This window comes from Pinus tabuliformis, chromosome 1_2 (assembly GCF_031772625.1).
Source record: "Pinus tabuliformis cultivar Carrire ecotype Pingquan chromosome 1_2, CPIR1, whole genome shotgun sequence".
NCBI classification, from domain to species: Eukaryota; Viridiplantae; Streptophyta; class Pinopsida; order Pinales; family Pinaceae; genus Pinus; species Pinus tabuliformis.
The window spans coordinates 756,799,926-756,825,167 of record NC_142298.1 but is presented as its reverse complement, the minus strand read 5'-3'; the positions used below and the strand labels follow the sequence as shown (position 1 = coordinate 756,825,167).

At 39.7% G+C, this 25,242-nt stretch overlaps 1 protein-coding gene across 1 annotated transcript in view; it reads right to left on the bottom strand.

Moving 5' to 3' along the window:
* LOC149208000 (DNA topoisomerase, type IA, core) overlaps positions 1-25,242 on the bottom strand; it is a 375,671-nt gene that overhangs the window by 283,560 nt on the left and 66,869 nt on the right. The window contains exon 4 of the mRNA XM_089395900.1: positions 12,935-13,028. Within this exon, the coding sequence (XP_089252026.1) occupies positions 12,935-13,028 (94 nt within the window). The remainder of the gene's footprint in view (positions 1-12,934; positions 13,029-25,242) is intronic.

Sequence of the window (25,242 nt, the reverse complement as noted above, 5' to 3'; positions counted from 1 at the left end):
ATGCATGCGTGGGCTCCTATAAGGCATGCATTGGGCTCCTCCAGTGCCAAGTCGTGTGTAGAGAGCTCCAAAAATTAGATCTAGGGGTTGGCCCCTAAATCTTCATGCAAATCATCTTGTGGACCCCAATTTTGTGTTTGGGGCACGAAATGGGTCTCATGGGTCTCCTAGTTATAGAATAAATTGGTTTTTCTCCAAAGTTGAGGGCTCAGCGGATGGTGTTAGCCCTCCCATGTCTCAAGGGGTGAGACAAACCCCATTCGGGCCTCAAGCCAACTGCCAAAACCCGTATATACTACTAAGTTGGCGGGGGACATGTTGGTCCAAGTACATCACTCATGAATAATGTGGAGCAAAGCGCAGATTGTTGGGGTGTTGTAGGTGCCCATGGAATGGAGTGATGCTCTGCAAGTGATAGGAGTCCCATCGCTCCCAAAGCTTCACCTGTAGGGTGTCACAATGCTCCTCTAGTGATCATGGACCCTAGTTAAGTTACCCACCCCAACATAGATTGTTGGGGTGTTGTAGGTGGCCATGGAATGAAGTGATGCTCTACAAGTGATAGGAGTCCCATGGCTCCCAATGCTTCACCTGTAGGGTGTCATAATGTTCCTCTAGTGGGTCATGGACCCCATTTAAGTTGCCCAACCCATAATGAAAACCACCTACCAATCACACACAATGTCCAATGTTGCATCTTCACCATTAGGTACAATTAATCATTAATGCATCTAAGTAAACCAAGCATGTTAATCAAGGGCAAATTGAGACTTCATATGGGGTTTCTCTTCCAAATTTGGGGCTTTGATCACGTAATAGCGTTACCTCCCTAGGTAGGAGTGGCTTATAGACAACTTTATTAGGTGTTCCCAACCCTTAAGGGGAAAGATATGTCCCTGGTACAAACTTCAATCAACAAGTCGAGTAGCAAGGGTTTCAACAAAGATTTGGGAGCAGGATTTCGGAGTAGATTTCCAGAGATTTTTCTGGTGTCAAAGTGACAAGAAAGGGAGGTTGAATTCACCTGCAGACCAAATCAAATCAGCTAGTGCATGTGGCAGAGGAATTCATTTCAATAAGCCAAAGGCGGATCTATCCCCCGAAGGCAGAGCAAGTGGGCCTAGAGCAGTGTTGGAGGCAGAACAACTTGCAGAGAGGCATTCCTAGAGGTTGTGCGAATTTATCTGAGCAGCCAGTGCCCATTTCTGGCCTGCAGAGCAAGTGGCATGAGAAGTGTGAGTTTGCTAGAAAGGGCCAAATCGAGTTGCAGAGGGAGACAGTGAGTTTCTAGATTATTTTGCCAGAGAAGATCAGCATTTGTCGGAGCTTTTCCAGTAAAAGGCAAGCAGTTGTAATATTTCTCAAATTGTTGAATAATAATAAAACCCTCATCTGTTGCACTAGTTTTCCCTTAGGGGTTTTTTTCAGGGACGATTTGTCCAAAATAACGGTGTTAAAATTTATTGTGTGTGTACATTATTTTCTCAATTCCAGTATTTTATATTCCGCGGTGTATTTTTATTTATGAAGAATTGCAATGTGAGTTATTTGATATCTGCCATTAAATAAATTAACAAAAGACAAATAAACTGCATAATTTAGGAGAATAATTTCCAATTGTTGCAGTTCGTGGAAATTTCACAAGGGCAATGTTTCCAAACCTGACTCAGATATGTGGACAAGGGGAGGGGGTGTGTCAACGCCCTGTGGACCCGAAGAAGGGAAATAGTGAATAGGGCTCGCAATGTGCATAGAGAAGTGATAAATATGGAATGGGAAAATGGGACCACGCTACCAAAATCCGGGTTTCCCAAGTAACGCCTTTTCTTAGGGGTACCCACTTTTGGTGAGTAACAGGAACAACCCCCTTTGGCTTTGCTATGAGTTAGCCTAGATGGAGGAGTCAAGATTGAGTGACAACAACTTGATTCAAGACTTGCCCCCAAGGCCGCACTTAGTGGATTAAAGATTTCTTCCACATAACCCGAAGGTGTGGATTAGGCGAACAGACTCTAATGTCCCTTCTCAAAAAAATTTGCCTAGGGGAGAACTACAATTTTGCAATTTTGGAGCTAACACATTTTTGGATACCAACTTAGGAAAAGTGGGTCAAACATTAGAGTTGGTGAAATGTGGGGGCCACCCCTCAAGGGAATACGCACCCCTTGGAGGAAAAATCAATTTTGTGGAGGAGGTCGAAATATTTGGATGAGGGACCCACAAGGAAAGGTGAGGCAACAATTATAAATAGAGGGTTGAAGGCAGCATTTAGGACCTTTTGCTAATTTGACTTTTACACCATTGTTGCTCAAGTTGTTTAGCTGGGTCACAAAGTGTTGTTCAGCACCAAAGATTTCTAAGGGGAAATCTCAGTGGACCTCGAGTGCCACCCTAGGGGAGCATTGCCATAATTCCTTGGAGGCTTTATGGAACAAATTTCAGGAGGTTCGGGCTGCTTTGTGGAGCAAATTGGGCGCAGAAAAGAGGAACCACGCATTCTTGTGGGGAGGTATTCCGGTGGAGATAGTTCTGGGTTTTTGTAGGCCCAATCCTTGGTCAATTTGCAGCGGAATTCAGGTGGATTTGTGGGCTAAGAGAGTGCTCATTGCCCAGGCCTAATTATTCTTCCTGGGGCCTGCGTAGTAGATGTTCTGGGTTGCGCTTGGTGGAGTTGTTCGGGGAGGTCTTGCCTGAGGAATCTTGGGGTTGGCTTGTTAGGAGGTGCAAGAAGGCTTGTTGGAAGGATTTTCTGAGCATTTTGGAGGGGTTGCAGAGGCTGATTTCCTGTAGAACAAATTTTCCAAGTAGTGGAGGAACCCATAGAAATTGGGAGTGATTATGGAGTGTCAGAACTAGACCAAACCCTTCTTGGGTTTTTCTGGGTTTGTGGTGGAGAGCCCAATATCAATTTGGCAAAATTTTCTGAGCACTTTTGGAGGCTCAGACAAGGGTTTTTTCCAGCCAGTAGTGCATAATTTCTAGGGCCAGCGCAGTACAGTGAGAAGTCTTTCCTTTACATCTGGGCAACATTTTTCTCACCTAGGATTGTCTAGCTTGCTTTGGCAAGCCAAGATGCACAAATTTTGTGCATTGTACTCTCCTATATATAATATAATGGCTCATTTTGGCACATAATTGGTGCAAATTATGGGTGTTTAGGTGTTGTCTAAATATTTTTGTTGTGTATGTGTGTTTTTGCTTATTATCACTCTAACTTTTCCTAATAGTAACATTACACAGACCTACCTAGAAAGGTATCTTTGTGATCTCCCTTGCCATAAAAAGTGAGCATTTCTCTCTTAAAAGCAATGGGAACTTTTTGATGCCCTCTGCCACTCCCCAAAAGCCCTTTGCACACCATTTTTCCTAACTTCGACCCTCAGAACATGTTCTCCCACAGCACCTCCATTTATGATATTCCTGAACAATTCTAACCAGTGTCTCCTCCCCCCCTCACTTGCTACCTTTTCTCTGAGTAGGACATTATAATAGCAATCAGAGCTAATGAGAAAGGGCTTCAAGCTGAATTACTCAAGCATGGCATCTAATCCACCAACTCCCATATTGTTGATTATTTAACCATGTGGTATTTGTAGGGTTCCCCCCATCCTGGGCTAGACACATTATTCATCCAATCCACAAATCAAGGAGCAATTTTGAACCAAACAATATCAGGCGATCATGGTGGACCATACATTGTCCAAGCTTCATGCCACAGTCTTACATCAGTGGTTTTCGTAGGGGTTGCAGAGTCGTCATCTCAAGGCTAGAGGACAAGCAAGTTTTCACCCCAACTACCAAACGATTAATCTCATCTTCACACTCTGAGCCATTATTGAGGAGGCTTCTCATCACTCTTCAATGGTTTACAGTTGTTTTGTAGAGCTTTTGAAAGTGTTTGAAATAGTCCTGGGTGAGGCATTATTCAACAGACTATGAGATATTGGCACATCTCAAACTATGTGACATTATTCAAGAGACTATGTGACATCGGCACACGAGTTTTTTCACTTCATCCATGGTACCTGTTACCCACCATTTTGTGAGACATTAGCCACCAACTAGCTCGTTGTGCCACTTCTCTGCCACGTGAGCCAACCATGTGGTCCCTCAGCCATCTGTCATGATCGTATGTTTAAAGGTGGGTCCCCCAAACCTAAAGGTATGCCTTGTCATTTGGTAATTGAGTATTGTACTTTACTTATCATGGAAACTTTTGGGCATGAATTGATGGGGGGATTTGGTGGAAAGAGTGGGCTAGGTCTCTGCTCTTGTCCCCTAGAGCTCTTTTGGATATTAACCTTGGACCCTAGTCTCGTGGGATCTCTTTCACTGACCTTTGGGCTTTAGGTATGGTACATCTGGGAAACCTTGATTTTGGTTGTGTGGTCCGGCTCCCTCATCCACATATATCACTCCCCTTCCACTCATTATAACTCCATTCATCATTCCTCCCACCTGGGTCCACATTCCTCCACTCAGTCCACATAGGGTTAGCCTTCCCCTTGCCCTTGCCCACATCTTGGGTCGGGCTTGGAACGATGCCCCGGAGGTTGATGCAACTGAAAAGAAAAGTAAAAGCATAATTGGCCACATTCAACAAAAAAATGTACCACAAAATGCAAAAGATGGTCGGGACAAACACATTTAGCACGTGGGCAAAAGCCAATGCATGAGCTCTACCCCATTCTCATGGCCATCACCCTGGTTCCTATAGGCCCTAGATGAGCCTCTTTATCATTCAGGAACCCATGATTGTCCCAACCCCTGGTGGGCAATGAACCAACCCACCTCGAAAGGGGTATCCACTGCTATACATTACATATTATGCTCTTACACCTTGAGCTCCGAGCAGTTAACCAAAGAAAAATCATAAAAGGCAAAAGGAAAATGAAGAAGGGTGGAAAAATCAAGGCCGAGGTGACTCATGCACCACGATTTCTCCCTCCCATACACTATATACCCAAGTGTGGGCTTCCCCTTTATTAGCTACCTTTGTACCTTGGCATGTGACCCAATATTGCCCCCTCCATCCCCTACTCTGTACCATCACTTTATTACGTGCCACTACCATTTGAAGGATGTACCTTGGGCATATCATCCCCTTTAAAAGTAGAAACCACCTAATAGGGCACTTGGTTAACCCCCTTGGAGCTTGGAGACATTAGCACATGCCAAAGCCCACTACGGAAGGGCATGCCATTATGAAGTGCCCACTTGTTGTCCATGGTTTGCAAGCTCTTTAAATGACTTGTTGTACTGAAAGGCAAGGGTTCATTGAATCTTATGCAGGATTACAGATGGTCTCCATTTTGGGTTTGGTCTCCCTATATGGGGTCTTAACCCTTCAGAGGATTACATTGGCACATGTAGGGTGTGTGTAGAGAGCCATGGGCCTCCACAATAGTAGACAGCATTCCATGGATCCCCAGAGATGTTCATAGATTGCTCGAGTTTCATCTATTGGACGAGGAAGATGCACCTGGTTCACCATGTCCAACTAACCCCATAGTTGTATCATGCACTTGGTAAATGACCCAAGACTTGTATGTTGATGTGGCATCACTTACATTATCATTTGAGCCCTTACAGATGGTCTACAGGCATCTTCGATCTACTGGGAGACCCATGAGGCTACTTGTGTACCCCCACACCCATTAGGAGCACCAGAGATTTATTATTTGGAGAACAAGAGGCCAACCCCTTGTCCACTACTTTTGGGAGTCTATTTCTCATTATGGCACCTATGGACTTCATCAAGTCTCTTAGGAGGCCCAATGTCATGTATTATTGATTATTCAACCTCTTGAGAGGCTTATTCTTTTGTTTATGAGCTAGATTGGTGGGCTTGTCACCAAAAGTTAGCTATTTTGCACATTATTTTATTTTAAGGTCTAATGTAGGCCTAATTAGCTAAATCAAACTCATTAAGTGTATAAATACAAGTGATGTGAATTCATTTTCACATCATCACTTGGATTGGAGTTGTATCTCTCTTGAGAATTTCGCTATCCTTCTTGGAGGACGAATTTTGGAGCATGGAATGAATCTTGATGTTTGGATTATTTTCTCTTGGAGCTTCTTGATTGGAAAATTCTTGATGGTTCGATATACTCTTAATACACGTAGGTAGAATTTAATGCTATTCTTGTCACATACATTGTTGCTGGGATTTCACTATATTTGGGCTAGTTTACTGCATCCATTTATGCGAAGTTGTGGAAATTTGGTTTCTAGATAGTGATGCTTCATGTATGGGCCCTGTATTATGAATGAATGCTCCTAGAGATGCTTCTTCATTGAAATTCATCTTGATAAGCCATCAGTCTTGCAAAACGAAGTATAAAGTTCTTGAAGTTGCTTTTTCTACAACCCTAATGTTATGCGAAGTTGTCTTTGAGGCCTCCTTGACATAGAAAATTCAATATCCATAGTCATAATCACTCTTGACTCCAAATATCCCCAGAGGATTAGGCACTGGTCCACCATAAGATGATCACCTTAAACCTATTTTCCTTCTCCCCTCTCCTCTTCTCTAGGTATAGTCCTCTAGTTCACCTAGGGCATCAATTATCTCACAATCTAGCCATCCAAATACTTCGATTTTTGGTCCACAATTGCGCTGGTGTGTCCTCAAGAAGCCCTCCAAATTTCATGAGATTTCGATAGTGGGATCTTGAGATATCACAAGCCCTAGCTCGAAGACCAATTATTGCCCTTGGTTTCCCTTAGGCTAGAAACCTCACTGGGATCTTGCATTGCATTTTATTGAAAATCCATTCCTTGATCCCTTTCCCCTCCCTAATTAGGTCAAGCATATCATTGGTTGCTAAATCCTATGCCCTTGACCTAACCTCGGGTCCACTTGGTCCCGTGTGGTCCTATGCACTATCAAGGTTAATTCTTCAAAGATCACTTGGAACCCAAGTTTCCACAAGAATTATAGGGCTTTAGGATCTCCTTTATAAGACACATACTCAAAACCTAACCCTTGAAATTCTCCCCAAGCCCTTCCTTGAGAGCCTTCCATCTTGTCTTCCAAGACAAGCAAGCCACATATTTGAGCCTCTCTTGTGAATAGGCTTCCAAGATCACCCCTTGCCCTATCATTGGTCCATCCATTTCGTGATCCTTATCATAACAGGTCTCCTCCCATCGATGAAAGTCCATAAAGATTAGGGAGCCTTAGCCGAGGTGATAGTGCGCTATTGCTCCATTGTTTCCCTTAGCCTAGTAGTAGCCCTTCAAGGATCACTTTTTAGGACCCCTGCTAGTTTGAACGGTAACAGTACCATCAAGATAAAATAGGGGCGCCCCCTCTCACCGTCCCTCTCTGCAAACTCTATTGATGAGCTAGAGCCCTTCCTTCACAAGCATATCTAGGAGGGTGATGGTCGTCTCCTACATAAGATGTTGATCTCCATGCTCTGATTCATTAGTGACTTAGCCTTGTTGGCCTCTACTACTGAGGGCTTACAAAGACAGATCGACGCACTGGCCGGTTTTTGGGACCTCCGACAATTGACAGTCAAATTGGGTAAAACCAAGGTTTTGATCTTCAATGCATCAAGGCGCTCTCTTATAGTTTACATTTCTACTACTCAGGGATAGAGATTCAGACCACCACAACTTACACTTACTTGGGAGTATAATTCGCAGCACGTCATTTTGGTTTGTGGCAAGCCCTCCAGCCTTGGCTTAGTAAAGGGTATGGTTCCTTCGCCCTCATTGAGAGACAATGCTTCCACGCGAAGTTTGAAGACATCTTAACTAAGCTCCATCTCATGGAGGTGAATATCAAAATCACATTTCTCTATGGCTCCAAAATATGGGGATCGAGCTTGTTGTAAACAGACTAGACTAGACTCTAGAGAGTAGAAACCTTGCTTCTCAGGCACATCATCCAATGTAACTACATGGTCCCACAACACATCATTTAGGTAGAGTTTGGCATCCACCCTTCCGGCCTCGAGGTCATTTTCCGCTTAGTTTCCTTCCTCCCTAGAGTCTAATCTCTCAAAGACTCTATCACTGGGTGAGAGAGGTGTCCCTACCTTGCACTTTCCTCCTTGGAGGCTCTCGCCTCGGCTCCCCCATGTGAAGTGCAAGGTTGGTTCTCAGAAGCATCTCCACTTCTTTAGACGGTTAGCATCTCCATATAGCGCCTTCCACTACTCAAATTCTCACTTGATGTGCCACGCCATCTCTTGTCGACTAAATGGGTATTAAACCAAGCTATCAGAGAGGATATCTAAAAATCGTACATTCAAGTCACTTGGATCTCACCCTTCATGAGCCTAGGCTCGAAGATGCCATTCTACCTAGAGCACTTTTTGGAGTTGCGTGATGGCATGATCATTTCACTCCCTTATAAATGCATACAATGGAGGAACTCTCTCAGAATCCCTTTGGGGCAGGCTCCGAGTTGGTTGCCATAGACTCCAAATAGAAAACAATGTTGCAAACATCCCAATTTTATTGCAATATCGCCATTTTTTGGCCTAGCCAATGTTTGTTGATTTTTATTGATTCCTTGGTGGTATCTTGATTTTGTCACTGTTTGTCGATATTTTATCAATTTTTACGATTTTTTATGTTCCAAACCTTTGTCGAGTTTATCCCGATGCCGATGTTTGCAACATTGATAGGGAAAAATCACCATATGCCACGACTTGATAGGATGTGCTAGGTGTGCCACCTTCAGGAGCTAGAGACAAAGATGCACCTCATTTTTCGTTGTCCCCTAGACTATGTGATCAAAGGACGCTATCACTGCCTCTACAGGGACTCGGGACGCGCCCTCTCTACTATCTTCTGATACCAAGATCAAAGATGCTTAGCCCTATTCATCAAGGAGATTTTCAGCCACAAATCTCAGTTCCTGCACACCATGCCCCCCTGGGATGACTAAATAGATTAGCTCATAGTTCCTAATTGATTCAAAAAATCGAAGCAACAATTAATGGGCACAGTTCCAAAGTACACCAAATCGCAGGATGGTAAGACCTCAAAATTCTCAACCTTGCCCTCTAGGAGACCACCCAATACCATTGAGATCGGTTTGAAAGTGTTTGTTTGTACATCAAGCCACACCCCTTAGAGCATTAGAGACGTTAGCTCCAGACAAATCTAGAGTAGAGCACGCCCCACCCATCAACTACCTCCTATATATAGGGAGTAACCACAAATCCATTTGGAATTTTGTTCTTCTGACCTCGAATGTTAGGATTATCTCTCACTCGTATAGCCTCCTCAAATCGTCCAACAAGGCTCCTTCTTGATGGTTTCAGAAGACTTCAACAATGATCCATGGCCCACTTCGCCCGCCTCACCCTCAACCATCAAACTCAAGAGACCTTGACATCATCAACCCCATCATCTGATCTGCCTCTCTCACTCTCTCTCTTGATAGGGCTCTTAAGTTGGGTTCTCCACCTTTCCAATCTTCGAAAAACTCACTTAGTGTTTTGTATCACCATACCTTTCTCAAGGATTTAAACATATTTTTCTGATGTTATACTTATGTAGGTTTCATTCTTTGTATTATTTTTGACATATTTTAGGAATTGTGCAAGCATTCTGACATTGTATCCAAACTGGTTGTACACTTCAGTCCCATGGACCTACTTTTGCGGTCATTTGTCAAACATTAATAAAATTATCTTATCTTATCTTACCTTGAATCTAATGTTGGTTATCAAAAATTCTGTTTACCAAATTCTCTCTAACCAACTAAGAGATAGATCATGATTAAAGCACCCATACCATTGATGCCAAGTGTACTAATGTTTGATGCACTCTTGGCTAGCAATGCATGCTCCTCCCTAATGTGTCCATTGTCAACAAACATAAATACTCCATGATCCTCCACAACAAGAGCAATAGTCTTCTTGGTCTCTTTGTCATCTATGTAGCATTTGTGATTGCTAAAGTTGTCATCTAGATGGAGGTAATGCCTCATAATCTGACTAACTGAGAGTTGATTAGACTCCATGCATAACACATATTACACATTGAGAAAAATCAACATTTTCCCTCCAAATAAAATCTACACATTCCCTATGCCTACCCTGTGAACTCTTGCCCAACATTGAAGATCATTGAATCCTTAGAAGAACAAGTAGTGTACTCCATGAAATAGTCCTGACTCCTGACCATTGGTGAAGAATCATGATGCACCTAAATCTATGTATCAAGCAAATGACCTAAGTTGATCTGCTAGCCTCATGGACATGAATACGCAGAAGGTTGACTCCTCCGTATGCTCTACAACATGAGCCTTTTGCTAAGGCCCTCCCTGGTTGCTTTTCTAATCAGCCAACCCCTTTCTGCAATGCTTCTTCATATGGCCTACCTTACCACAGTAGCGATTTTGTGATGTTATTTAGACTCTTGGTTGCATCTTCACTACTACTTTGACCTTTTTTCTTTGCCCACTTGCCATTAGCATTGACACTACCTACGAATGCATGTTCTAAACCCTCTGCCTCATTGTTGCTACTAAATTGTTTCTTCCATCTGTCCTTCTATAAGAACTTATTGCAAAAGCTTGTCAAACTTCAAAGCGACATTTGCAGTAGTGACGTTCAGGGTCTCAATAAGTGCTCTTAAGCAAGTGGTAATCTTTTTAACATGATTACCACCATGTCCTCCTCCATCCTTCGACCAATGACCAATAACTATTTTCTGATATCCTTGTTTTTGAGTAAATGCTCCTGCAAAGACATGCTCTCATCCATCACGATCAAAAACAGCATATTATTTAGGAAGAAATATCTGCCCTTGTACAGAGTCTCATGCAACTCTCTCAAATGCTTCCAAATCCGAACTAAAATCTTCCTTGTCTGTACCTCCAAAAATATTTCATTTGCCATGAACAACTTAAGCAGGATCTTCTCTATCTCATTCATCAAACTGGTCTTGATCTCTAGCCAGAGCTTGTGGTTGGGTATCTAGCAGCCAAGTTCCTGTACTTACATATTGCCAACAAACGTTACTTCCACATATTGTAGTTCTTACTAGAGAACCTCCGGTTGCCTTCCAGCATAATATTGGGTAAAGAGACCATTGGTACAAGTCAAAATGCAGAAATATACACTAAAACATAGAACAACGTTGAAAACCTCTGTTCTTCCCTCCATGAACATGAAATCCTGGAGTAAGAACACCTAGACACTAGCTCTAAACACCTATAGCAGCCACATATCACTTAAAAACAAGCAGATAACTCTGCACAGGAACATGCAGATTTTGATAAATCTGCTCAAAAACAGCAGCAAAACACGCAAATATGCTCAAGAGTGTCAAAGAGTAAAGACACACATATTTTGACAGATATGCCCAAAGACAGCACCAAATCATGCAAATCTGCAAAAAAAGGCACCAAAACAGTCAATTTTCCCTTGGATTTGTTTAAAAATACCAAAATAGCCGTGGAAAAGTCCAAATCTGCAAATTTGGGCAACAATACAGGCATAAACAACTTATATCTACTTCCACTTCCTCTGTACTGCTAAAAAAACCATGAAACTTTTCATTGAAAACAAGTCATACAGTTCTGTATTGGGTCCATACAGCAATTCACAGATCAGTACCATGTATGTACTATGTACAGCCAATTTGGAGGTCTGTACAGTCCAATTTAGTTTGGCAACATCGGTGTAGGCATAGGTCCCATTGGCAGCTCTGATTTATGGCCATATGGCTCACGTGGAGCTAAATTTCCAGCATTGTACAGTAGTATGGTGGCTCAATCTCGTTGGTCACTGCTGTGGCAGTTGTACGGTGCTCATAAGGTTGTACAGCTGGGTCTGTATGACTTCAAAGAAAAAAGAAAAAAATCTTTATGGAATCATGATAGCAATGTTCCCTTAAAAATTTTTATTTTCTTCAATCAAACATTAAAACAAATCAATACCTAGTTTTGGCAAAACACTTTTGGCTCTTTAACATGTTATGCTAGCAACACCTTGATATGTCTCTACCAGCAACAGTCCCTAGGTCTTCACGCTCTCCTAGACTCTATGGCTTTACGTAAGCTCTGATACCATATCACAGAAATCGAGCACATAAATAAGCCAAGATAGACACAAGAGACTTCTCTGTGTTAAATTGCATAAATAAGAAAGCAAAAGCTTTCTTATGAAGGGTTACAAGCTAGTTGGGTCAATCCACTTTATGAATGTGGGATAGAAGAAAAAACACAATAAAGTGAAATAAAGCATAATGCCTATGCCTTTATTAATACCTATGTTTAAATATCTAATTGGCCATTATTAATCTAATACTACTCTAACAAGTGCACCTGATAATCATTCATTAATGCAGTTTTGCTTGTGCCCACATTCATTTTCAACTACTTTTTCATGACCAAGTGACATTCACAGAGGTAGACAATCAACCAATAGGAATACTACATGGAAAAGTAACAGATGGGCTCAGTATGTCTTTCATTAAATTTAACACTTATAACCTTGCAATACTGTTTGATCTTCATGGCTTCACTACTCTTTAAGGACATAACTCTGGGTACACAAAAATAAGCCAAACATGCACAGAGAGATAAGATAATAAACTAAATAATATGGCCCTACTCACTAATTAATGACATAGACTTTTGTGCCATTATATATATTTACAACCTTGTCCTAGTTAGTAGAACCATAATTATTATTGAATACATCCAAAATGCCATACACTTTATTTTCGAAAATGCACTAGTTGGTCCTTAATTACATCTTATAAAGGTTTACTGGTGTGTAGAAAAAGAACATTGCTAACATGAAAAATGCAGTATCATACCATAAGACATTAGCTTTATAAAGTGCGGTAACTTTGAATGTTTGTTGGAATGGAAATTGCATGTCAATCTGTATAAACATTTCCAATGTCTAATAAAATTTCACTTATTACTTGAAATAGTCAAAAAGTTCACCTTTGGATTGCTCTCCACTTTTATAATAGGAGCTTGAAAAAGATCAAAGGGGTTAGTTGTTTCCCAATTTTGATAAGCTGGAGGGAAATCGGTACTGCAATCAACATTGTAAAAGATCCTTTAGGATTAGTATTCTCCAGTATTTTTGTAAGCAACATCTTACACCCCATAAATAACCATGTTATTGGCAAGACAAGTGGATAAATGTACAATTAATAGATATTAACATAAGAGAGCACATGCCATCTTATCTCACATTGATCACATAAACATGCATTAATAATATGGTAATTTACAAGATCACTATATTACGAGGTACTTTGATGCACCTAGAAGAGAAGGCCCCAGCATGGATGAGCATAAATGACCTTTGACATGGTCAATCTCCCTCCACTTCATTGGCACGGTCGACAAGACTAGGAGGATTTAATGGGATTTTATGAAGAAATACTCGAGCTTAAGGATCAAAATATCACATTTAAAGCATTAAGTGGATATGGTTGAGGTCTGTTATAATCTAAAGGGGCCCCATATTAAACCAAAATCCTATTTACAAAGATGAATTTAAGCTGCTTGAAGCATGGCCCCAGCTTTCTGAGCAAAAGGCAAGCATAAGTCACAAGTCAAAAGGTAAATAGATCATTACTGAGACATGCCCACGAGGAAGAGGTGTGCTAGGGCTGAAATAGACCTCTTGAGAGGTGCATTGTCATGTAGGAGCTTGACAAGTGTCATCTAATCGCCATCAACCAAGAAAAGAGGCTCATCAAAGAGGCACCATAATTAGGGTTGAAGATGAGGACAAAAGCTGTAAATATCAGATGAAGAAGGAACAAATGAGGTGTGAGCAACATGAAGTAATTCCAAGGTCTTACTTGAATATCTAGCTGGGGCAAGGAAGGTTAAGAGTTTACTCTATATAACATCCGTCATCTTCTTTTCATCTTTCATGACAGATTTCTGTTGCTGAAGTTGCCATTATACATCTGCTGTAAAGAAAACTTTAAGGCTATTTTACTCCATATAGAAGGGTTAGGGTTGTGGTTAAGCCTTCCTCTATTGTGTTGGTTATTGATCAAAATATAGTTTTTTTGTTGTTATTCCTACTACCTAAGAGGCTCCTACTATCTTTATTGTTCATGATGACACATATTTATTGCTGATTTGTAAATGTTTGATGAGCTGCATCTTTTAGAAGGGCCCCATCTTTATTTCTGCATATTGATGAAGGCTATTTGTTTAATTAGTGCAAGTTGTTAACAACCTAGTTACGCCTCCATTCGCTTTAAATCATACCCTCTTGAATATTACCCTTCTTCACCCAACTGGGTTGACACTGATCTGTTCTTTCACCCATTTATATCAAAGAATATCATAATTTTTCCAAGGGTTTCCCCCTTGTATTGAAGGAGAACTGGGCTAAAACAAGAAGCGATGCTGAGGTGACATTGGGTAACCTCCCTGAGTTCCCCCACGGTTTCTCTTGTTTTCAGAGTTTTATAACTTTAAGTGCAAGTTTGGGAAGTAACACACTCTAAGGCCATCACTAACACAATAATAGAACAACATAGTCAATCAAAACTACAATAACACAATAATAGAACAACAAAGTCAATCAAAACTACACATGTTTCAAGACAAATGTTTAGATGATGATATTAGTTGCAATGCATAATGATTTGAATTCTCCAGCATGAAAATTATAGAAAGAATACTAGAAATGTGCAACATTTATGACTTGTTGGCAATCATAACTACAATAAAAATCATGTTAGAAAGCATTATGTTTTCCAGCTACTATTAGAACAAAAATTTTAAAAATTAAAAAACATGATTAGACAAAAGCCATTATCTATTGAAGAAAGATGCAGAGTTGGTATTTTTAAATCATTGCCAAATCCTAGAAAACCACATGCATGGAATTTAAAATGTACATATGCCGCTTGTTCCCACCACTTACAGGTCAAACCAGATCACAAGAACCGATGGATGGAGAAGATATGTCAGTTAAACCATCTTTAGGAGAATAAGAGGAAAGGAACACTTTGTCTTTATATTTGCCATATATTATGAGATCCACAGATGATATCATTACTTGTTCTGTGATTTGGGAGGCTCTCTTTCCACCAACTTTTGCTATCCATATCAAAGATGTATAGTTTTAAAAGAAATGTGAGTCGGTTACTCAGAGATGAGAGACCTTGTGAGTCCTTCTCCAGACCCTGCACTAGAAGGCTCATTGACTCTTTTCCAAGTTGAGACCTTGTGAGTCCTTCTCCAGACCCTGCACTAGAAAGCTCATTGACTTTTTTCCAAGTTATCTCAAGGATTGGTGGTGCTAGGTCACAAGGTCAGTGACCTTCCTTGTGTGGCGCTTGTTGACCCTGCCGTCTAACCTACCTACAAGTTAGTGAGAAAAGCCTTCAACCCCACAAGGTGTGGTTGGTGGCAAAGAACTCAGAGAAGGGGCTATTACACTAATCCTTACTCTCTCCATTTGAGCTATCTCCTAGGTTAGCTAGGGGGGTGGTCCCTAATGAAAAGTTAAGTTAAAAAGATGTGAGTTTTTAGGAGAATTGTTAGAGTTAAACAGATTATTTCACTAAGATTTATAAGCAAAAACTAATATGAGCAATAACCATCAATACATAATATAAGCATGAAATACATAAACAACCAGTGCCTTCAAAGTATTGCTCTTTAAGAAATGAAATTGTATTTGTTTAAAGTGAAGTGAAAATGCTTTCAAATGGAAAGCCAAAATAATCCTGATAAGTGAAACAATAAATTGTTAGCACAAGATATTATAAATGCTTTGAAGATGAATAAGTCTACAAATCAAAGCATGGAAACTATCTTGCTCAAAATGATACAAAAATAACTCAAATATTAGACTAAGATGACAACATGCAATTAAGTTTGCAACCCAAAATAATAGTGCTTGAAAGTGAAATCAACCATATATGACAATAATTAAACCACAAGATGAGTCAATTTCTAAGTACAAGAAAAATTAAACTTGTTGCAAAATTAAAAGGAATTACAATGCTTGCATCCAAAGTGCCTCTTGAAATAAGATTTGCATGTGAGACTTTAAACCATCAAGATAGCAAGAAATTTAAGAACTTTGCAAACAAAGCAAATGTGATGGAATGAGTTCTTGGTTTATTTTATTAATTAGTGCTAAGGCAAAGTTACAAATGAACTCTAGTCCTCAGACTTCATCCTCACCCAAATGTTTGGATCTCACAATGAGGAGTCAATAGAGGTGGAGGGTCCCTAAAAGTCTATTCAACCAACTTAAGTTGGAGGTAAGTTTTAGTGATGCTTGGGGCATGTAAATAAATTAACCAAACAATAAGAATTAATTTCTACTTGAAATGTATTTGCTTGACATGAAATAGAATGTTATTTTTTGGAGAAAATTTGTCCAAATACTTGATGCATGTAAAATGTGCTTAATGGTGAAGTATAAGTAAACTTGAAACTATCTTCAAGCCAAATAAGATCAAATAAAAAGTGTTTGCATGCAAAAAAATTGAACTTGTTATTGATTTAAAACATGTAGTAAGCTAAAATAAAGTGCATACAAAATGAATGTGATGCATGTTGTGTTAATTTCTCAATTAGATGATATGCATGCAAAATGAAATAAACCAACAAAGTCAGACCGCCAAGCCTCTCCAAAAGGTGGAGAGATAGAGATACCAATGGGTAAAACCCACGCTCCCAAAATCAGAAATTTTATTAGTTGTTACAAAAAGGAAAAGACAATGAAGTCTTCTCTTAAATCCAAGGAAAGTCTTAACAAATTAGAATCAAACCATAGACTTTTCCTCACTGAAGATTTCTACAATTTGAGACCCACAAAGGCTCAACAAAATGCAGATTTTCCGAATAAGAAGAAGAGAAAATAAGCCTCCTCTATGGCCACAGCCAAGAGAGAGAAAGAGATGACCAAAATGAACTCGGCCTTTCTCAAGAAGATCACGGCCTTATCCAATATGAATCTGGCCTAAATGTGGAAGTAATCAGTAAATCTGAGCCCCAAGGTCCTGCATGCAAACTTGTAAGTAATTTTCCGATGATGAATCCCGCAAGTATTTGCAAGAGAACAGGTTAAAAAAAAATCTACGACAACAAATGTTAGCTCAAGATAACTACAAAGTATGTTACAAAAATAATCTACAAGAGGTTAGGCCAAAGAGTATGAGCAAGCTCTCCTCTTTGACTAGCCATGATTTAGCTCTTTGAAATAGCTAGATATTGATAAATGAAGTACAAGACATAAACAAACAAACAAACAAAAAGAATTCAAGTTTGATATTTTGATGCAAGAAATGAAAGCTTTAAGAAACTTGAAAGAATCTCTGCGAGACACAAATAAGATATAGATGAGACTTTGGAATTCAAAACATGCGGGTTCTCCTTGAATATTTTTCAAGAATGGGTTCATTCCTCCGAGAATTTCCCCTCACGCTTGAAAAGCTTGACCAAATAATGATTCATCTACGAAACTTCACCACAAATCATTAAATCGACATGAAATGAAATAAGTGGAGTGGAAAGAATTCCTAAAGATACATCTATTATCCACTAAAAAAATTATTTTCCTAAAGCAAATAATTAATTATTATGCTAATATGAGATAGTTGCATACTAACATAACTTGAAACATGCATGAAAGAAATAATGACATGAGGAAATAAATAGAAGCATAACAACAAGTCAAGAATTTACCACACATGCAAGGAGAAGAACACCATCACGCTTTACCCCAAAGACTGTTGTATTATATTGCAAGTAGTGAATACAATCCCACTCAGTCTCCTCAAGCACAATAGCTCATATTACATGATACAATATGAGAGCCCATGGCTCTATTATATAGAGAGTTAGGAGCAAATCCCAATGAAGAATGACAATGACAAATGCATTGGAGCCAATCCCAATGTAGAAGTGATTAAACAAGTGGCATGAAGTGAATCCCAAAGAGAAATTCGAATTTGTTGAATGGAGTTCCAATGCCAAGTGTAAAAATCAAATTTTGGCAAGTGGACATCATTTTTTCTTCCCTTATTTGCCAAATTCGAATTTTATGATAGAATGACAAGTGTATATGGGTGGTAATCCATGTGGGGACAATTTCCCACAAAAATCTCCAACAAATATTTTCTCAAATCCTCCCAAATGTGCATTAACTTCACAAATTCGAATTTCCATGTAAGCAGCTTTCTCCTTTAATGCCAGAAATTCGATTTTATTTTAGCACATGTCATTTCCTTGATTTTAAGAGTCCACATCACCTTGGGACTTCACTTTAACTCCCCCATAATTTTCCACCTAATTTCCACAACATTTAGCATGTGTGGATATTTATTTTTCTCCATTTATTTAATTTATGGCTTAATTAATAGCTTGATTTCCCACTAAACTTAGAAAAAGTGGGTTTTGAGGGTCCAAAACACATTATTAACCCTTCAAAGTGTGTCATAGTAAAAAGTTGAGGGTGAGAGGTGTAATTTTGATTACTCATACCCCATACAACTTCTCTAGACTACACTTATTACAATTTAAATACAATTTTATTTGCAATTTTTGACCTGCGGGAAATCTAAAAAATTAAAAAATGATTACCTAGACCTAACCAAATTCCACAAAATTTTTTGTGTGATCTAGTATGGTAATATACATCGACTCTAGACACTAAGATGTGTTAGAGGTTCAACCTTCAAACTGTCACCCTGGCTTTGGGGTAAAAAGTGAGTGAAAAAACTCAAAAAATTATCCGCCTCTAAAAACGAAGGGATAATTAAACAGATAAAAAACACTCCAAGGTGTACTCGTTTGCTAATAGAGTCACAACATCCTAGGTCTGTTACAGACTCAAGAAACTCATCATTATTAGTATCACTTATTACAATTCCACGCAAGGTGTGGAATCTTGGTACAAGAAAGATGATGAGAAGAAAGAAGTGGAGTTAAAAAACTATGTTGACTGATGATATATGATGGTACAACTATCTTCTGAATCATCCTTGGGCATGGAGTCTTCATATAATCATCAAGTGCCACTCAAGTGGTCAACAGCGCTACACCACCACCCAAATTAAGTAGCCAAACACCCATTACTATATTTTTCTCTTTGGTGTCAAATACTAGGAGGGGGAGAGATTCCACAAACCACCCTCAAGCTCTTCCTAAGATCACCCACATAAACCCTCTCATCCCTAAGCACTCCCCATGGGGCATTATCAAGTTTTGTATTGGCTCCTTCATAGTGATAGATAATGATAGAGACGTTTATATTCCCTCTTATATTTCCACCTCTATCTCTATCTCTAATGTTGAGTAATCTTTTCTTATTTCTAGGGTTTACCTTTTCAATTCACCCTTTCTGATGTACTTATTTTATTCTTTTAGTACATCCATTCATGTATTTTCATCTTTTAGCATTTAAGAACAATCTTCGTACTCTCATACTTCAATGTTGGATAGTTCTATATTCTAGTCTCGTTGACCTATTCTTTTGTTGTTTGTGGACATCAATAAAATTATATTATCGTATGTACAGTACTTCATAGTCTTGCTTTTGTTCAATCGAGGCAAGTAGATTTCAACCTTGACCAAGCCCATTTCCCACTCTAGTTGGAGTTTCCCACCCTTCCAACTAAGTTAAGTCTATTTTTTGACCTATTTTCCCATAAATTTGGTAAGTTGCTTATTCCATATGGTTGTTCGAATTCTCTTCTGGCAATCCTCAGGTGTGTGTGGTGGTGAATCTCATGTGCAAGCTTCCTCCTTTTATATATGTATGCACAATTGATGGTGTTTGTCAATAGAATATTCACTACCTAAATCTTCCAATGCCTATTTTGCATGTCAAGCTCGAGATCACCTTATTAGAGATTGTCCTCTAATAAGGTTAGCAATTCAACCCCTACACCTTCCAATGGCCTCGAAATTTGTGGCACCTATGTTGGCTTTGATTCAGGTCTTAGGGGTGGTTATGTTTCAAGACAAAGAGATCATTTAATTGGTGGTACCAGTGCTAGTGGTTCTAGATCTAGTGGTGCCAATGTTGGTGTGAGGAATGGTTCAGGTCTTGTCGATATGGGTTCAACTGGCTCAAAAACTAGAGGTTTAGGCTTAGATGTCTCAAGCTTTAAAAGATTAGGTTCTAGGGATGTTTTACCAAACCCTGCTAGTTGCGGTGGTTCTAATCAAGGTCCGAGACCTACAAAGAAACTTTAGGGTAGTTTGTCTCTTGGCAATGGGTTTGCCTAGGGTACCTCAAAACCCTAGATTAATGGTTACAAATGGCGTTGCTTCTTCTAAGCCGATTGGCATGGATATTCAGTGTACCTAGTAGGTCAAGACAAACAAGCGGAAGGCAGCCTCCTCTCCAATTCAACTGGATTGGCTTATTGGGGATGTTAGGCCCCAACCACAAACTAAGCCTAACAAGGATACGATGGTCCATTCATCTAGTTTGGATGGTTTTGAGATGGAAAATTGGTTTAGTAGTTTAGGCTTTCATCTCCCCTTGTAAAGAAGTTTTCATAATTGTCTTAGAATGTTTGTGGAATGATGGTTCCCAATAGCAAGATGTTTGTGCACAATGTGTTGCAACCCGTCTTAATCAAATGTGGTCTTCTTACAAGAAGTTAAGTCTAATGGTTTTAAGCTTGGTTACAAAATGAACTATTGTTGGAATGGTCCTTTTGGGACTTCAAAGCACTATCAAGGGAGAGGAAGTGTGGTGATTTCTCTCTCTTCCTATTTGTATAGTTTGGCATTTTCCTCTAGTTCATACTTGAATGACAAGTGTGTATGGGATACTCTTTTTGATTCAAGTTCAAGTAGTTTGTTTCCATGCAGTTTATTCTCCTAATCTCAGCTTAGAGCAATGTAGGTTTTGGGATTGAATGGTTTCGTCTTATCCTGTTATGGAGTGGATTGTTAGGAGGGATTCCAATATGGTGGAATAGGAGGGGGATAGATGGGGGGTGGGGTGCAAGGTTAGTGGTCAATTGTTCAAAGAAGCATGCTTTGAGTCGCTCCAAAGATAATCTTCAAATTTTTTACCCCAATTGAAATCAAAAGGGGTTAGATTATGGTGATTGGTATACCTGCTCTAACTATCATCAAAGATAGGATATCGTGCAAGATCAACTAGATCAGTTGAACGGGCCACAAGAGTGAATTTTGTTTGGTCAGCTTTGTCCAGTTGATGTGCCTTTATATGTGGCTAGTTTGAATCATTTAGCGATCCAAACTATGATTTCCTTAGAATAATCTATCGATTCACCCTCTTCTTCAATATTCAAGTTGAATGTCTCTCATTTAAAGTCAGAGAACTTCCTAACCCTTGTCTAGAGACCGGAATCTTTCCCCTGAACCAATTAGGACTAGGGGAAAATTATTTGGTGGGAGGTTGCAGTGCATTGTACTATTAAGTTCATCAAAGTTTGGCACACGATGGTAGTTAGAATGTGATACAAGGAGTTTTGGTTGGCAATGCCTTAAGGAGTTTCACACCTTTTTCTATGAGGATCTCTACAATATGACTCTTCAAGAGCAGGCTATGAAGTTGGAGATGAAAATTCAACTAAATAAGAATTATTTAGCCAAGGGTGCTCAGGTTCACGCCCATCTTTAGTGGATGTTTTATTTTGACTTTCTCAAATGGAAGGTCACAACAGAACAGGTGTTTAGGTTGTGCCATGCTAATTACTCTCTTGTTGAGGATCCTACTAAGGTTAGACATATGTTTAGCTCCCATTTCCTAAAATAATTATCCTTGTGCTTTGACAAATGGGGTGGTAGATGTTAAGATTTCTTGTGGTGATAGGAACAAGTTAGATATGTATTTTTCCAAGGAAAACTTTTTTGTTGCATTGTATTTAATGTAGAATAGTAAATCTCTAGGCATGGATGGGATGCCTTGTGATTTTTACAAGGCCATGTGGTATACTATTGGAGATGACTTTTGTTATTTGGCATCCTAAGTTTTTGCTTCTAGTCAACTATCTAAGTTTTTCAACCAAGGACTAATCAAGCTTATCCTAAAGGATTCAACCTTGGATTCCCTTGGCGGCTAACAACCTATCACTTTGCTCACGGTTGCTTATAGAATTATGGCCAAGGATTTCATATTACAAATCCACTTGGTGGCAAAGTATGTCTTTCATCAAGAACAGACTGGATTTTCCACGGGAGATTCATTCTTGACATTATGGTTTCTACATGAGAGGCTATGGAGTGACCAAGGGAGACTAATCGAGATGATTGATATTTTATTTTTGAGATGTCAATTGTGTGAGGTTTGGCCCTCAATGTATTGACATGGTGAACACTTTGTTCACCAATGCTTCAGCTTTTGTTTCAATGAATATGGCCTTGGCTCCTCAAATTTATTTGAATTGTTATATTTCCCAGGAATGTCTTTTGGCCCCTTATTTATATGTCTTTACTACAGACACTTTGGATTATTTGTTGGAGGCCACTCATATTTCTAGTTAGATTCATGTTATTCTTCTCCCAAATGATTCCAAGATGGTTGATAACCACTTTGTTAATGACTCTCTTCTCTCGATCAAAGAAAAAAAGACATATGTTTAAGTGGCCCTTGCTTGTCTAGACACACTTTGCTCTACATTAGCTACCATAGTCAATGCCTCTAAAACTCACTTTTGGTTAGTAGGTTTGATTGCCCCCACCAGATTGGATCTTTGTTGCTTGGTTTTATATTTGACCTGGGGTTATTACACAATATTTGGGGATTCCCTTTCAAGTTGGGTTATTGCCAGTGGCCATGTCATATTGGTGTTTTCCCGACAAGGCTCAGTTTCAACGACTTGAGGAAATTTTGAGAGCTTATATATGGTCTAATTATGGTGGAGATCAAGGCTTGCCTTTTGTACTATCGGATGTTTGCACCATGCCCAAGGACAAGAGGTGGACTCAGTTTGGTTGATATGGCCACAAAGGGGAGTATTCTAGTAGCCAAGTGGGTGAGAGTGACTTGAGGGTTAAGCTCCTTAGTAGATCTTGTGTAAGCATCAAGTGCTTTCAGCACAGCATTCAAGTACAGTTCAAGGCCATTCAAACTTTGCAAAACCATTCCATCTCTTTATGTCTTTTAGGTGTCTAGCTCTCTCATATTTCAAAGCATCTAGACCACATGGAAGGTGGTTGTTAATTTGGTTCATTGGTAGGGGAAGAGAAGCAAGGTTGGTTGGGATTTAGCTTTCCACCCCATTTGGAGTTGCAAGGTTCAGGATTAATGTGTGGCAAAGCTACCCCATTTTTTGTATCGTAGATTGAATAGGAAGGCCATCTTTCTTTGCAATGACATGTGGGGTTCAATCACTAGTTCTTGGAAGGAGTCACATGCTCTCGCTCAAGAGTATAGTCTCCTTGCCTTTGATCTCCTTTCAATTATGGAGTTACGAAGATTTATCTTAGAAACCAAGTTGTATAAATTGAACATTGGAATGCATGAGCCTTTATGGAGAGATTGGAGTTATTTTGTTTAACCACTTCAATAGTATGACCCTCTCTCATTCTCTATATTTCATACTTCATCAGAGGTATCAATTAGCCTATGACATCCCCTGTGGGTTAATGCCCCTTGTAAACATTGTAAATAATTGCTTCTAATTATGTAGCCATAAATTAAAGATGTTTGAGAGAAAAGGACATGGATTCCATTGCTCGAGGAGGGAGATTGCTTGAGGAATTGGTTATTTTAAATATCAAGCATGGGCTGACAGAGTGGTTTTAATGGGTTGGATTATGCCATTAATAGGGAGTTGGACAAGAGGACAAGGACAATGCTTCCTTGGAGAAAAATGCAATTCAAGAAAGCACAAAAATAAAAGACAAGTATGCATTGTGTAGTCTAGGAGGGGTTGGTCCGCGTAGACCACCCAAAGGAATAGAACCACTGTGGTCGAGTTGAAGGATGTGCAACAAGACGTGCATGCCCACACGCAACCAAGAATACGGCTGCAGCACGTTAGCAAAAGACCGGGGAGAGAATTCGAATATTCCATTAAGGATGGCCCAGAGTTAGCTAAGAGGGAGAAAGAGAGAGGAATGAGAGCAGTGACTTCTCTAAGGTTGAAGAAAACCACCATGTGTGGCTTGCCTTAGGACTAATGAAACCACTAGGAAGTTTGTGGATTGTTGAAGCTACTGCCCAGGAGACAGAGATATTAGGTACTTGGGGTGGCTAAGGAAACACCAGGAGTGGCCCTGGGCTGGGAACATTGGTGCTTGCACGCTCTAAGGAAATACCTAACAAGGGTGATCTTTGTGTTCCCATGGTAGTTTATCCAGCTGAGGAACCCTCCCATATTGAGCTCTCCTCTTCTTGAAATTAGGTAGTGGCTCGCCTAAGGGCAGATGAAACCACCAAGAGTGCCTTGCCTTAGGTCTAAGGAGTACCACTAGGAAGCTTGTGGTCTAAACTTTGAAGAACCTACTAATTCATTAGTAGCTTGCCACTAAAGAACCTTCCCATGTTATAATAAGATTTCTCTCCTGATTTAGAGATGTGATTCTCTATGAAACAAGGGACCCCTGTGATGAAAGTTGATTGAGTTAAAGTTACTAACACTAAACAGTGGTTTGCCTGAGGCTAAGGAATACCACTTGAAAGCTTATGGTATGAAGAACATATTGATTTATCAGTAGCTTCCCACTGAGAAACCTTCCCATACAATAATGAAATTATCTACCTAGCCTAGAGATGTCAGTCTATGTGTTTATAAAAGACACATGTGAGGAGGCTAATTGAGATCAAGCCCTATGACATGACAGTGGGAAACTATTGAGAACAATTGACGGAAGTGAGTCTCTGCGCATTTGGTTACTTGACTGGCTAGTGGGTAAAGGTGGGTTACCTTTGGAGGCCTTGTTTCAACTAGAAGCATTGATTTCACAATGTTAAGCACTCCTCCTCAAGCTCTAGAATCTGGCTCAAGGGTGACTACTGCATGAAAGGCTTGGTTGCAGTGTGTCTAAGGTTAGGTGGAGAGTTGAACTCCCAATCTCAATTGTTGATTGTGCCTGTGATCTAATATGAAATGTGATTTCTTGCAAATTTGAGGAATGTTGACTTCCTATAATATTCCTATGTAATTGAATGGATTCTTGTATTCATTCATGAGCTTATTTTCTGTTAATTATCAGTCCAAGAGAACTGTAGATCTCTAGACAGAGATGAGCCTAAAATTGGTCCACTGATGTTGAGCATGAATCGACGAATATATCTTTGTTGTCTTTATTTTGTACTTAAA